Source organism: Amblyraja radiata, chromosome 16 (genome assembly GCF_010909765.2).
Source record: "Amblyraja radiata isolate CabotCenter1 chromosome 16, sAmbRad1.1.pri, whole genome shotgun sequence".
NCBI classification, from domain to species: domain Eukaryota; kingdom Metazoa; phylum Chordata; class Chondrichthyes; order Rajiformes; family Rajidae; genus Amblyraja; species Amblyraja radiata.
In genome coordinates, this window is record NC_045971.1 from 33,697,864 (window position 1) to 33,713,785 (window position 15,922).

General features: G+C 44.4%; 1 protein-coding gene across 3 annotated transcripts in view; it reads left to right on the forward strand.

Annotated features, from left to right (window-relative positions):
* LOC116982109 (rho GTPase-activating protein 12) overlaps nt 1-15,922 on the forward strand; it is a 251,518-nt gene that overhangs the window by 43,703 nt on the left and 191,893 nt on the right. For all 3 annotated transcript variants that reach the window (XM_033035433.1, XM_033035431.1, XM_033035432.1), the window contains exon 2: nt 14,754-15,800. In XM_033035433.1, coding sequence (XP_032891324.1) covers nt 14,811-15,800 — 990 coding nt within the window. In that variant the 5' untranslated portion in view covers nt 14,754-14,810. The remainder of the gene's footprint in view (nt 1-14,753; nt 15,801-15,922) is intronic.

Below are 15,922 nucleotides of genomic sequence, written 5' to 3' on the forward strand. Positions count from 1 at the left end.
AACTGATGCAACAGCTCTAAACTGAATGTCTCATAGGATAACGACACATGGAACTACAGATTCTGGTTCACAAAAAGAGACACAACATGCTGGAGTAACAATAGGTCAGGCAGCATCTCGGGAGAACATGGATAAGCAACGTTTCGGGTCGGGGGGCCTCAGACTAATTGTAGTTGGAGGCAGAATATAGAACTGAGGTGGAAACATGGACAAGAACTGAGGTGGAAAGCTTGGAAAGTGATAGGTGGATACAGGTGAGGAGGACTTGATTGACAGATGGTTGGACAAAGACCAGAGATGAGAGGACAAAAAACTATGAGGTAAGGATAGAAGAGGTGGAAATATGAAGATGGACGCAAAATGCTGGAGTAACTCAGCAGAACAGGCAGCATCTCTGGACCGAAGGGATAGGTGACGTTTCGGGTGGAGGCCTTTCTTCAGAATGAAATTTGAAGTTAGCTGAAGGGATATAAGTGGAAGGGGGTGTGAATTGGGGAAATGGGGGTTGGTTTGCGGGAAAAATGGGTTGGGTGTGGTGGTATAATAGATTTGATGGGCTATCAGTGGCACAGCCATTTCATTGCAGTTCGTAAACTCACAAGTCCATATTGTTACCACTATTATTATTTCACCAGGAGACTAAATTCTGGTTCAATAGTTTAGTTTAGTTTAGAGCCCTTCGGCCCTCTAAGTCCTTGATGACCATCGATCCCGCACACTAACAGTATGATAATTTACAATTATATCAAGCCAATTAATCTACAAACCTACAAAACTTCAGAATGTGGAAGGAAACTGGAGCACCCGGAGAAAACTCACGTTGATCATGAGGAGAACATACAAACTCCATCCAGACAGCACCCATAGTCAGGATCGAACCCAGGTCTCTGGCGCTGTAATGCGGCAGCTCTACCACTGCGCCACTGTTCCTCCCATAGAATACTTGGACTAAGAGCAAACACAAGTTAAACTCAAGTGCCAAATTGGTGAAAACATTGTACAAGACTTTGCAATGGGGTTTTGAAAGAACGAAATAAACCTTCAACCAGCAGATCAGATCAACACTTTGTCTCACCCATTCACTCATAAATGGAGTGGAAAGCTACATAGTGAATGAAAGAAAGCATGATGAACATCTTCATTCTTAACACATTATATCAAGATGAGCGAGTAATTGACCTTGGTCTCCTCTGGAGAAACCCAGCTTCACACATGCCAGCCTGGCCAATTTATTTGGAGGCACGTGACTGTAGATGCTGAAATCTTAGTAATAAAAACAAACTGCTGGAGGATCTTAGAGGGTCAGGCAACATCTGTGAGGGAAAAGGACAAATGACGTTTCAGGTCGGGAACATTCTTCAGAGTCAAGAAAGGTTGCGATGTGAAATGGGCGACTACCTACGTCCCCCACAGATGCTGCCTGACCCACTGATTTTCCCCAGCAGTTTGTTTTTTAGTCAATATATGCCTGATTGCCTCCAATATTCAATGCCTCCAAACAGTTGAATTTACTGGATAACTACATTCTGTCCATAATGCTGGAACCACACTGAAAAACATGCCTCATTGCAGCCTGCCTGTTCTCCTGCAACTGCAGTACTGGCCTCCATCCACCAGGGAAGATCACACAGTTGTTCATTGTCTATTATTGCTACGTGTACCGAGGTACAGTGAAAGGGTTTTTGCATGCTATCCAAACAAATTAGATTTTCTCTTCATAAATATAATCAAATCAAACTCAAGTACAATAGAACAAAGGGGAAGATATAGAGAGGAACATACTGTTCACAGCATTGTAGTGGACCAGTTCCAAAGTCCAATGTAAACAATGGGGTAGAGGTGAATCGGACAGTACCCTAGTTTATGGAAGGACCATTCAGAAGCCTGATAACAGAGGGGAAGAAGCTGTTCCTGAATCCAATGGTTCGCGCTATCAAGCTTCTGTACCTTCTGCCGGACGGTAACAGGGAGAAGAAGGAATAACCAGGGTGGGACAAGTCAATCGCCTCAACTCCATAACATTGCTGGAAGATTTACGTATACTGGTGCCATATATGACGCTCAAGCATCTATAGCGGTTTCATCAAGGACCTTCCGCCCATCACAAGGTTAGAAAGGGGAATATTACTGAACAGAGTGACCAGATACATTTATAATTAATCACGTTGAGACTGCAGCAGGACCAGTGCAACCTTCAGGCCTACACTTAGAAATAGCAAATAATGTTCACACCACACAAGTGGCTATCTCCAATGACATTAAGGTCCCGATTCAACCACCAGATTTTTAACCTTTAGTTATAATCTTAATTTACAACCTACCTAGAAACATTGTTAATAAGAGCATGGCAGAAGCTGGGTATTCTGGAGTGAGTGACTTGTCTCTTAACTTTACCAGTTCCAGGCATCAGTTAGGAGTTTAATTTAAATGTATTTACTCGCCTTAGTAGAGATTCAACAGAACTCAAGAAGTTCAACGCCAACAATACAAACCAGCCTGAAGAAGGGTCTCAACCCAAAACATCACCTATTCCTTTTCTCCAGTGAGGATGTCTGATCCACTGAATTATTCCAGCTTTTTGTGTCCATTGCATTTGATAAACATTCACCAGGTTCATCAGATGTGGGCCATGGTTGCAGAGTATATGATCTTTTAGACATAGGAAGCACTCACAAAGGCTCTTTGACAGGATCTCCCAAACCCATGCTTCATAAAGGACAAGGGCAGCAAGTGTAGACAAGAAACTGCAGATGCTGGAATCTTGAGCTAAACATACAGTGCTGGTAGAACTCAACGAACCAGGCAACATTTATGGAGCAAATATACAGATGATGGTTTGGGTCTGGACCCTCTACAGACTGATTGGAATAGAGAGGTGAAAACTGGAGAAGAGGTGGGGGCGCACAAAGCCTGACAAGTAATAGGTGGATACGGAGGAGGCTTGATTGGCAGTAAGTGACAAAGGCTAGGAGTTAATAGGAGATGAAAGAGCGTTTGAAAAGGTGTGAAGAGGAGGAGTGAAATGTAAAGCTGTGGGAGTGGGAGATGATGGGGTAGAGAATAGAGATGGGATAAAAGGGAAATGGGGGAACGGATGGAGGATGAATTTACAAAGCGCAAGAAAATAGGAACAGGGTGACTTGGGGGCGAGGATGTGATGGGAGAAACATGTACGGTCTGGGATGGGGGGGGGGGGGGGGGGGGGTTGGTCAGGCGAAAAAGGTGTGTAGGGGAGGGATTATGAAACCCCTCATAGTTCATAGTTTTAATTTTAGGGATACTGAGTAGGAACAGGCCCACCAAGTCCGCGCTGACCAGCGATCCCCGCACATTAACACTATCCTACACACACTGGGGCCAATTTATAAATTTACCAACAAACATGTACGTCTTTGGAGTGTGGGAGGAAACCAGATTAGCTGGAGATCTTGGAGAAAACCCACGAAAAATCACGGGGAGAACGTACAAACTCTGTACAGACAGCACCCGTAGTCAGGATTAAACCCGGGTCTCTGGCGCCGTAAGGCAGCAACTCTACCGCTGCGCCACCGTGCCGCCCAATGTTCATACCATTGGGTTGTAAGCTACTCAAGTGGACTAGGAGGTGCTGTTCCTCCTCTGTGCGTGTGACCTCACTCTGGCAATGGAGGAGGTCCAGACCAGAAGCGGTAATGGGAAGGGGCGTTAAAACAGTTAGCGACCGGGAGATCCAACAGGACTTGGCGGACCGAGTCTATGTGTATGGTGAAACCATCTAGTCTATGCTTGGTCTAGCCGATGTACATGAGGCCACATTAGGAGCACCGAATGCAGGTTTGGGGGGAGAGGAGGTTAGAGGATGTATACATGAACCTCTCTCTCACTTGGAAGGGCTTTTGGGGGCTCCCTGAATGGAAGTGAGAGAGGGAGTGTAGGGATGGTGTTACATCTCATGATCTTATACACCTCTAAATGTGCACCCCTCATCCTCCTACAAGATCACCTCTCATCCTCCGTGCAAGTCCTGCTTACAACGAGTGTAATTGGAGAATTAAATTCCACATAGTCTTGCTCAGAAAATTAGCATGACTGTAGATCACTACCTCTGTCTAAAGATCTTGAGAAATGAGCATTAAATACTGCCTCTGTCAGCAACGCCAACTTATTATGAATAAAAAAGTAAAATGCTCAATTGACAGGGTGGCATGGTGGCGCAGTGGTAACATTGTTGCCTTACAGCGCCAAAGACTCGGGTTCGATCCTGACTACGGGTGTTGTCTGTACAGAGTTTGTACCTTCTCCCAGTGACTGCGTGGGTTTTCTCCGGGTGCTCCAGTTTCCTCCCACACTCCAAAGACATACAGGTTTGTAGGTTAATTAACTTTTGCAAACATTGAAAATTGTTCCTAGTGTGCAGGATAGTGTTAGTGAGGACTCAGTGGGCCAAAGGGCCTGTTTCCACATTGCATCTCTAAACTAAACTAATCCATAGCACAGTTTGAACTTGTTTATTCCTGAGTTTTCTCTGCCTGCATGAAACTATGTCTACCATTAGAATAAATCTGGAAATCACTTGAAATTCATGAATGCTCTGTATTTGCAGAAAACATTTAATAGTCCATGTATAATCATGGCCTCAGTGTGGCAGGAGCGCAGATAGTCATCTTTAGGCATCGCAAATCTTTCAAATTAAACAATAAAGATAACACAAATTGCAAATTCAAGAGTTTCAAGGCCAAAACTTATTTTGTCAGTTTATGCAGCAAGCTCACAAAATTAGTCCAGGATTTGGCATCAAAACATACAGGTGCTTCCTGTGTTTTACTGAAGCATGTACTTGTTGAGATGAGAAAGTTAAAGATAACATGTCAACTTTTTTCAGTTGGTAGGATCTTGCTATTAAGTCAGAATGATGAGGACACAGGCTGGTTAAACATCACCCACTGAGGTGTTGTTGAGTGTAGCTGCCCTCCTCAAGCTGTGGGCTTGAAGAGGGGAGATGTCCAACTGTGCCTTCTTCAGCACTGGCTCTTTGATGGCACGGTGGCACAGCGGGTGAGTTGCTGCCTTACAGCGCCAGAGACCCAGGTTCTATCCTGACTACGGGTGTTGTCTGTACGGCGTTTGTACGTTCTCCTGTGACCGCGTGGATTTTCACCTGGTGCTCCGGTTTCCTCCCCACACACAAGACGTACAGGTTTGTAGGTTAATTGGCTTCGGTAAAGATTGCAAATTGTCCCTAGTGTGTAGAATAGTGTTTGTGTGTGGGAATCGCAGGTCGGCACAAACTCGGTGGGCTGAGGGCCTGTTTCTGCACCATATCTCTAAACTAAACTAAACAACGATGTAATGCTGGATTGGTTTAAGCACAGAAAGGCCGGAAATTGCACTGCCACTTTTGCAGAATGATTTATAGATGTAGCTGTGGGCTGAAGCCTTCTCCCCGCAGGCATCTCATGCAGCTTGACTTTGATGACAGAAACCATCAAAGAGGGAGTGGAGGGCTGATAGCATTGTTACCACCACGGGTTCCTGACTCTATCTGTACATTGAACTCTCCATTTTAGGTAACTTAGCAGCAATGCCTCTCCCCTTTTTTCACCTCCTCTCTTCCCAGTGCCCCATTTGGATGTGCACCCATGTACACCCATGTACACCCGCTGAGTTTCTCCAGCATTTTTGTGTACCTTCGATCTTCCAGCATTTGCAGTTCCTTCTTGAACTCTTGTACACCCATGTACACCCATGTGCACCCATTTACACCCATGTACACCCATGTGCACCCATCTGCCAGTCAATGTCCCCCTCATGTATACACCTATCACTTTCCTGGATTTGTCCTGCCCCCATCCAGCTTTCTCCTCCCCCCCCCACCATGACAATCAGTCTGAAGAAGCGTCCCAACATGAAATGTTGCCTATCTATATCATCTAGAGATGCTGCCTGGCCCATTGAGTCTGAAGGGTCTCGACCCGAAACATTGCCTATTCCTTCGCTCCATAGATGCTGCCTCACCCACTGAGTTTCTCCAGCATTTTTGTCTACCTTCCATTATTCTAGCATCTGCAGTTCTTTCTTCAATATTGAGTTCCTCCAGCACTTTGTGCCATTTTTATGTGAACCAGCATCTGCCGTTCCTTGTGTCTGCATCTGTGAATTCCTTTTCGATCATGCCTTGTTATTTGGGCAAGATATCCCAATCACTTGCTCCTTAGGTCTTACTGAAAATGACTGTGGGATTGTTGCGTTCTTTAATTCTCTCTGGTAGCTTTCTGCAAATGTGGTGCCTTCCTTGTTACATTTTAATCCTCATATCCAATTATTTTTCACTTCTGATAGGAACAACAATGTTTTTTAGTGTCATGCTTGGAACCATTTGAATCTGGTTTGAAATTGTAAATAATTATCTAAAATGGGTTGGGCAATAATGTAGAATGTTAATTACCACAACCAAATGATGGCTGATATATAGTCTGAAGGAACTACAGATGCTGGTTTACAAAAAAAGGCACGAGGATCTCAGTGGGTCAGGCAGCATCTGTGGAGAACATGGATAGGTGACGTTTTGGGTCAGGACCCATCTTCAGACATGCTATCATTGTCTATTGAAGAAAATTGTCCCATTTGCACTGTGCCTCTCATTATTGAGAGCGGCCTGGACAATGTAGGCCACCATTTGTGAGTTGCATATATGATTGTCTTTCTCTTCCTGTACTGCATTGATTCTGTTGGACATCGTTTAACAGGAAATCACGGAGAGCTACTTGCTGAGTAGAACTGATCTATTCTGCATTAAGCTAATGAGTTTGCATTTATGAAACAATTGTCATAGATGTGACATAGAGAGATTATTTCAGACTCTCACTGAAACTTAGCTTGCACTAATCGCAAAACTGAACAATGGGAAATTAGATTGTGTGAGTGCATGTGAGCAGTTGCATGTGGTGAAACCGTGCTGACAATGCCTGACATTGTTTTTGCGATGAGCAGATGATTTTGTGGCATTCTTTTTGTGTTGCTGGTTCAGGAGAATATTGGCGGGCAGAGTGTTAAAGGTTGTAAACAGACAGCTTCTGAGCAAAGAGAAATAGTTAATAAATCCACACAAATATTAATGGTTTCTTTTTTACTCAGCTGATCTGTCGAATCTCTCCAGTGTGTTTTGTTGGTATTGACATGTTTCAATGGTGTTGGTTAAGGTGCAAGTATTGACCTGGACATTGGAAGCAACCTCCATGCCTTGCAAATATTAAGGCAAGGTTATTTTACATTTCCTTGCAAGAAACATAGAAACATAGAAACATAGAAAATAGGTGCAGGAGTAGGCCATTCGGCCCTTCGAGCCTGCACCGCCATTCAATATGATCATGGCTGATCATCCAACTCAGTATACTGTACCTGCCTTCTCTCCATACCCCCTGATCCCTTTAGCCACAAGGGCCACATCTAACTCCCTCTTAAATATAGCCAATGAACTGGCCTCAACTACGTTCTGTGGCAGAGAATTCCGTGGCAGATAATTCCAGAGATTCACCACTCTCTGTGTGAAAAATGTTTTTCTCATCTCGGTCCAAAATGGGAAATTAGATTGTGTGAGTGCATGTGAGCAGTTGCATGTGGTGAAACCGTGCTGACAATGCCTGACATTGTTTTATCCTTAAACTGTGACCCCTTGTTCTGGACTTCCCCAACATCGGGAACAATCTTCCTGCATCTAGCCTGTCCAACACCTTAAGAATTTTGTAAGTTTCTATAAGATCCCCCCTCAATCTTCTAAGAGCATACAGAGCCCGTAGTTTAATCTCTTATCCGAAAGATGGCATCTCAGACACTGTAGCACTGCACGGTGCACGCTTGCTCTCTGCAGACACAAGAGACTGCAGATGCTGGTACCCTGAGCAAAATCAAAGTGTTGGGGGAACTCACTGGGCCAGGCTGCATCTGTGGAGTAAATGGGCAGACAAGGCCTTTGGTTGAAACTCTTCATCAGACTGACGATCACAACATGGTTCAATAGCAGGAGAGGAGCAAGAACCACAGGGGGGAGAAGTGAGAGAGGATCTCACAGAACTAGTCCAAGAGAGCAGCTGAACTAGTTCAAAGTAGAGTCCAAAAATAATTTTAGACCCAAGACTGTCAATTCCATCTACAGATGCTGTCTGGCCCATTGAATTCGTCCAGCACTCTGCTTATTGGTCAGGTTGGTTTTCTGCCAATGGTTAAATGACCTCTCAATGTCATATTAAAGGAAATTATTTTATGAACAGAAGCTAAAGCTATGTTGGCCTGGATTTCATGATAAAACCACCAGTGTGGAACGTGAAGCTACAAGCTTATGACTCAGAAATTAGAATGCTAGTGAGAGCCTTGGTTGTCAGACTGCACAATCCAACAGCGGGTGGTGGAACCTTTTACTAACTTTTGAAATTTTGGATGCTGTTAACCATACATACTGAGCTATGTTCAGCCGATTTTCTTGTAGCTTCTGCCTATTTGTTTTGTTGGTTGGCATGTTGGCAATGGTGTTGGTAGTGAGCATAGTGTTAGTCTGCAAGATGGTACTGGTCAGATGGTAAGAGGGGCAAGGCAATAGCAGATGGAATTAAATCCTGATAAGTGCTAAGTGATACAGTTAACTAAGATATTTTAAAACATTTGGAATGATGAGGGGACATTGATTCACCTCAGATTGACACCAAATGCTGGAGTAACTCAGAGGGTCAGGCAACATCTCTGAAGAAAAATAATTGCTGATGTTTCGGGATGAGACCCTTCTTCAGATCCGAAGTGTCAACTATTCCTTTTCTCCAGAGAGATGCTGCCTGAGTAACTCCAGCTTTGAGTGTCTATCTTCAGAGTAAACCAGGATCTGCAGTTCCTTCTTACACATTGACTGACCTCAGCTTGGACGTCATAGTGGGGTGGTTGGTGGAGCCGCTGCCTCATAGCACCTGAGACCAGGGTTCGATCCTGACCCTGAGTGCTGTCTGCGTGGAGTTTGCACATTCTCCCTCCAGGTGCTCCGTTTTCCTCCCACTTCTCAAAGATGAGTGGGTTTGTGAGTTAATTGGCTTCTGTAAATTACCCTTAGTGTGTAGGGGACATCTCTGGAGAGAAGGAATGGGAGACCCGAAACATCACACATTCCTTCTCTCCAGAGAATATTTATTAGAAGATTTCAGAGACTTAAGGAATGAGGCTTTTTGCCTTTTCTTATCTATTTTATGACATGGTGAAAGTTTGGCTCAATATTGTGAAAGGTTGCTTTTGTTGACAATGCACTATTAATATGGTATTTGTTTCACAATAATATTCACAATGACGAGAGTTGATGCTTTGCAAGAGTTCTCATTGAATGATATTTCCTGTTATGATTCTAGTTTCGATCTGTACCAGATCTACCTTGCCAGACAGATGACAAAGACAAGATGTGTTATTATACCTAAACTGTAGACTTGTTTTATGTTGCCAGTTTTTAAAAAATATCTAGATATTTGCATTCTGATTCTTCCCTTTGCTCTAAATATTGTACTTGAGTTTAACATCTTTGCATTTATATATGACCGTATCTGACCTGATTGGATAGCAGACAAAACAACACCTTTCCCTGTACCTTAGTACAAGTGACAATAAGAAACCAAAACCTATATTTTTCATCCCATCGCTATTATGTATGCAGTAGATTCACTATTTCTTGTTAGGTTTTCATTTAACAGTTCATTTAACAATTACATTAATTGTTCAAAACGATTTGCAATGTGCGGCACAGTTGCACAATGATAGAGTTGCTGCCTTACAGCGCCAGAGACCCAGGTTCGAACCTGACTATGGGTGCTGTCTTGGTGCGGAGTTTGTACGTTCAACCTGTGACCATGTGGGTTTTCCCCGGATGCTCCATTTTCCTCCCACACCCTGAAGATGTACAAGTTTTAGGTTATGTGTAGGAACAAACTGCAAATGCTACTTTACACCGAAGATAGACACCGAATGCTAGAGTAACTCAGCAGGTCAGGCAGCATCTCTGGAGAACAGAAATAGGTGACATTTCGGGTCGAGTCCTTCATCAGACCCTTCATCAGGTTTTAGGTTAATTGGCTTTGGGAAGTTGTAAAACTGTTCCCAGTGTGTGTAGGTTAGTGTACAGGGTGATTGCTGATCGGCGCGAACTTGGTGGGCCGAAAAACCTGTTTCCACACTGTATCTCTAAATTTGAGTGTCTGTTCTTAGTAATGCGTAAAGCTTTGATGAAAAGGAACCCATGCCAGTAGTGAAGGTGATAGCAATTTACAGTGGAGTGCTATTGAGCAAGTGGCAGACGGAACCAGCTCATATCAGTTAAGTTGGTAGTGGTTCTTTTGAAGCTGTGCCAGTGAAGGGGTAGTTCCTCTCACAATGTCACACATCCTCAGCTGCCTGTGCCAATCCCTTATAATTCTGCTTCTCATTCCCATTCCCACCGCGCCCTCTCATCCCCTGGCCTTTTCCACAGCCAAGATGAGGCCAAATGCAAACTGGGGGAACAGCACCTCACAATCCATCTGGATAGCCTACATCCTGATGGCATATACATTGAATTATCCACATTCAGGTAACCCACACCCCTTTGACCCTTTCTCTCTCCTACTGATCTACTCCAAACCTGTCACACACACCTTTCTTCCACCTGCCTATCATCCAGTTTCTTTCCCATCCCCTACCCACTTGCCTGTGGTTCTCTCACATACTTCTCCCACTGGGTCCTCTTCCTTTCTTCCCATTTCCCACTTCCTTTATTTTGTTCCATGGCTCTCCTTACTTTCCTTTCATTGAACATAAAGCATAGATCAGTACAGCGCAGGAACAGGCCATTTGACCCATAACGTCCCAGCCAAACATCATGCCAAGACCAACTCTCATTTTGTTTAAGAAGGAACTGCAGATGCTGGAAAATCGACGGTAGACGAAAGTGCTGGAGAAACTCAGCGGGTGCAGCAGCATCTATGGAGCGAAGGAAATCGGCAATGTTTCGGGCCGAAACCCTTCTTTAGTCTGAAGAAGGATTTCGACCCGAAACGTTGCCTATTTCCTTCCCTCCATAGATGCTGCTACACCCGCTGAGTTTCTCCAGCACTTTTGTCTACCAACTCTTATTTGCCCGAACAAAATCAATTTCCCTCCATTCCCCGCATGTCCATGTGCCTATTCATAAGTCTATTGAATGCCACCATCATATCCTCCTTAACCATCACCCGCGCCAGTGTGTTCCAGGCACTCACCAACCTCTCTGTAAAAATACATGCTCTGCACATCTGCTTTAAACAATCCATTTCCCTCTACTAACAGTCTCCTGGCAGAACTTGTCCTCACCTTCAACCACTTCTCCCTTGACTCCTCTCACTTTCTTCAAGTAAAAGGTGTAACCATGGCACCCACAATGGCCCCAGTAATGCCTGCCTTTTTGTCGGTTAAGTCCAACAGTCTTTGTTCCAAATATATACTGGTATCATCCCTCAACTCTTTCTCTGCTACACCAAGACTGCCACCTACACCCATGCAGAGCCCATTGATTTCATTAACTTTACCACCAATTTCCACCCTACACTTAAATTCACTTGGACTACCTCTGACACCTCTCTCCCCTTTCATAGAAACATAGAAAATAGGTGCAGGAGGAGGCCATTCTGCCCTTCGAGCCAGCACCATCATTCAATGTGATCATGGCTGATCGTCCCCAATCAATAATTCGTGCCTGCCTTCTCCCCATATCCCTTGATTCCACTAGCCCCTAGAGCTCTAACTCTCTCTTAAATCCATCCAGTGATTTGGCCTCCACTGCTCTCTGTGGCAGGGAATTCCACAAATTCACAAATTTCATGGTGAAAAAGTTTTTTCTCACCTCAGTCTTAAATGGCTTCCCTTTTATTCTAAGATTGTGGCCCCTGGTTCTGGACTTGCCCAACATTGGGAACATTTTTCCTGCATCTAGCTTGGCCAGTCCTTTTATAATTGTATATGTTTCTATAAGATCCTCACTCATCCTTCTAAACTCCAGTGAATACAAGCCTAGTCTTTTCAATCTTTCCTCATATGACAGTCCCACCATCCCAGGGATCAATCTCGTGAACCTATGCTGCACTGCCTCAATCACAAGGATGTCCTTCCTCAAATTAGGAGACCTAAACTGTGCACAATACTCCAGATGTGGTTTTACCAGAGCCCTATACAACTGCAGAAGAACCTCATTACTCCTATACTGAAATCTTTCTTGATCTCTGTGGTTCCATCACAAGGGATAGACTAGCAACTAATGTCTACAACAAACCTCCAGACTCTCATTGTTATATGGTCCACACTTCCACCCTGCCTCTTGCAGTAAGGATATCCCCGATTATCAATTCCTCCGTCTCCGTCACATCTGGTCCCGAGATGAGGCTTTGCATTCCTGAGTGTCGTATTTCTATTCCCCCTTCTGCCATAGATGGATCCATCAGCTGCATCTCGTCTGTGTCTGGGTAGTTCTGTTCTTGCTCCCCCTCCCCCCAGGTACGACAAGCAGAGTTCTCCTTGTCCTCATCTTCCACCCCACCAGCGTCTGCATCCAATACATCATCCTCTGACATTTCTGACAGTACACAAAGAATTGCCATGTTTCTGGCGCTCACAAAGTTCCAACGTTCTTAAGGGTGCAGTCATATCATGATACAAAGGCCCATTGTCCTAGCGGCACCGATCCCCTCCTTAGTCCGCTACCATCATGAAATGGACCTTTGTCCAATGTCCGTCACCGTTGCCGACTCCCTCCACCCTCCTCCCCTGTTCCTGGTCTTCGGGTCGATCAGGAGATGGGCCTCAGACGACTCCAGTAGGTTCCCAGTTTTGCAGCGGGTGACCCAGGCCTGCTGTTGAGGTGAGGCCGTGACTGGCCAGGAGCTTCTGGGTCAAAGATGATGCATTATCTGTATCTATTCCCCTGGTGATTTTACACACTTCTATAAAATCACCCTGTAGTCACCAGTGATCCAAGGAATAAAGTCCCAGTCTACCCAACTGCTTACAGCTCAGGCCCTCAAGTTTTGTGTAGTTTTGTTTAGAGATAGTGTGGATACTGGCCATTCGGCTCACCAAGTCCTCGCCAACCTGCGATCACCCTCACACTAGTTCTATCCCAAATACTAGGGACAATTTACAGAAATCAAATAACCAACAAAACTGCATGCCTTTTGAATGTGGGAGGAACCTGTAGCACCCGGAGAAAACCTACGCAGGTCACGGTAAGAGTGTACAAACTCCATAGTCAGGATCGAACCCAGGTCACTGATGCTGTAAGGCAGCAACACTATCGTAGTGCCTCGTAAATCTTCTCTGCAGTCCATTCCATCTTAAAGACATCCGTCCTATAGCAAGGTGATCAAAACTGAACACCATACTCGAAATGTGGCCTCACCAACATCCTGAACCAGGTAACATAACATCCCAATTTGTATACTAAATACCTGACTGATAAAGGCCAATGTACATGTGACGCCACTGTCAAGGAACTATACCCCTCTCCTCTAGGATGCCTGTGCTCTGCAACATTCCCGAGAGCCCTACCATTCACCATGAAGGTCCCGCCCTGGTTTGACTTCCCAAACTGCCACTTATCTGCATTAAGGGCCTGTCCCACTTTCACGACATAATTCACGACCTCTGCCGAGTTTGCCCTTGACTCATACTCGCAGCATGGTCGTCACGAGGTCGTAGGAGGTCGTGGGAGGACGTAGGTAGGGCGTAGCAGGCTGTGATGCTAGTTGTAGGTACTCGTGGCATCAAGTAGGTCGGGGCGTTTTTTCTAGCATGATGAAAAATGTCCACGAGTAAAATAGGAGGTGAATTAGGTCGTGAAAGTGGGACAATCCCTTAAAACTCCATGAACCGTTCCTCAGCCCACTTGCCCAGCTGATCAAAATCCTGCTGTATATTTTGATAACTGAATTCATATTTAGATATTTTGCTGAAGATATATTTACATTTATAAGTCTGCCCAGAAATATCATTTGCAATTCTGACGGAAGGAAACTCAGGCCTGTCAAAACTGATAGTTGCACTGGTATATGGTACATGGTACATGGACCATGTATGTGTAGGAAAGAACTGTAGATGCTGGTTTAAATCAAGTATCCTTGCCCAGTTCTCTGGCCCATTCTGGAAATGAGCCCTAGCTGGTGTCAGTGTGTATTTGTGATTGAGTATAAATACAGGCAAGGTAGGGATTGAATTCAACCAAAAAAACATAACTAGATGCACATAATCTCTTGCCCAGAGTAGGGGAATAGAGGACCAGAAGACATACTGTAGGTTCAAGGTGAAGGGAAAAAGATTTAATAGGAATCTGAGGGGCAACTTTTTCACACAAAGGGTGGTGGGTGTATGGAACAAGCTGCCTGGGGAGGTCATTGAGGCTGGGACTAACCCAAAGTTTAAGAAACAGTTAGACATGTACATGGATAGGACAAGTTTGGAGGGATATGGACCAAGCGCAAGCAAGTGGGACGAGGGTAGCTGGGACATGTTGGCCGGTGTAGGCAAGTTGGGCCAAAGGGCCTGTTTCCAAACTGTATCGCTCTGACTCTACGACTCTATAATGTCATCCAGGATTGAATAGCCTTCTATAAGCATGTATATGAAATATGATTGCCATTGCTCAGTTCCTGGAAATGAACACATTCACGGGACTGTCTCCAGTAACAAGATTTGTCGCAAAGGCCTGTGTCCTCTGGAATGAGGTACTGACTGATGTTTCTTCTTTTTTACAGCAATGTTTTGCTCTTCTTCAAAGGAACCCCGGTGAAAGCACTGAGCTTGGTTTGGAGATGTCTACAGCCACAGGGCAAGTTCTTGTTCAGGTTGAATATAACTATCAATATACGGCACGGGATGGGAGACTCATCTCTATTAACCAAAACGAGATATACATTCTCCTTTCAAGAACCAATGACCACTGGTGGCACGTTAAGAAGGACAACCAATCTAAACCATTCTACTTGCCAGCACACTATGTGAGGGAATTGGCTTCGGAAAGGGCTGTTTCCCCTGTCATTCCTTCCCTGGTGACACCCGACGATAATCAAAACCAAAATATTGGAGAGGTGAGCAGGACTCAAAGTATCTTTAAAAACCATTGGGATGTTGGGAAAGATCAGCTACATTACCAAGAGAAACAAGGGCACAGAGATGACAATTCACACCCAATTGTGGAGAAAGAAAACCAGCCTAACATAAGTCCAACTAAATCCAAGGATTCTTCATTGTGTCTACGAATCAATGACAACTCTCCTACACACCTTCGCTTAAATCCTTCACAGTGCTCTGATGAGTCACCAGATTTGACATTATGTTACAGTGAAGTGAACAGAGCCTTTGCAAAGAATAAAGAATCCATTAATAAAAGGTTGACCTCTACCGGTGCACCAAAGCAAAGTTCCACAGTCAGGATCCGCTCCAAACATCAAGAGAATTATGCACATAGACTTAGCCTAGGAATGCTCCACCCTGCACAGCTAGCAGTTCATCCAGGAGATCTCGGTCTTAACCTTGGACTCAATAAGGCAAAAGATACTGGGTCTTCAGAAAAAGTCAATTCCGTTCGATGTTCCAGCTTTAGCCACGGAGTCAATTCTAAACGGCATTCGAATGTAGAAATCGCTGATGAGATATTGGGACATACAAAGGTGGTGGAAACAAAGAACTCGTCCCTTCCTCGAGCACGACCTTCAGATAATGAAAATGTTTATGAATCAATACCAGACCTACTAAAGCCAAAGACTAAATCACGAAAGGAAAAGTGTCATGATATATCAAAGGTAAGTTCACACAAGAATGATATTGGTATTTGCTGGTTGGAAATCCATGTGTCATTGGGTCAGGTTTTGGAAGAGACCAGACTTTAAATTGTAGACCATGTAGACCATTTTTCTTCTCTGTG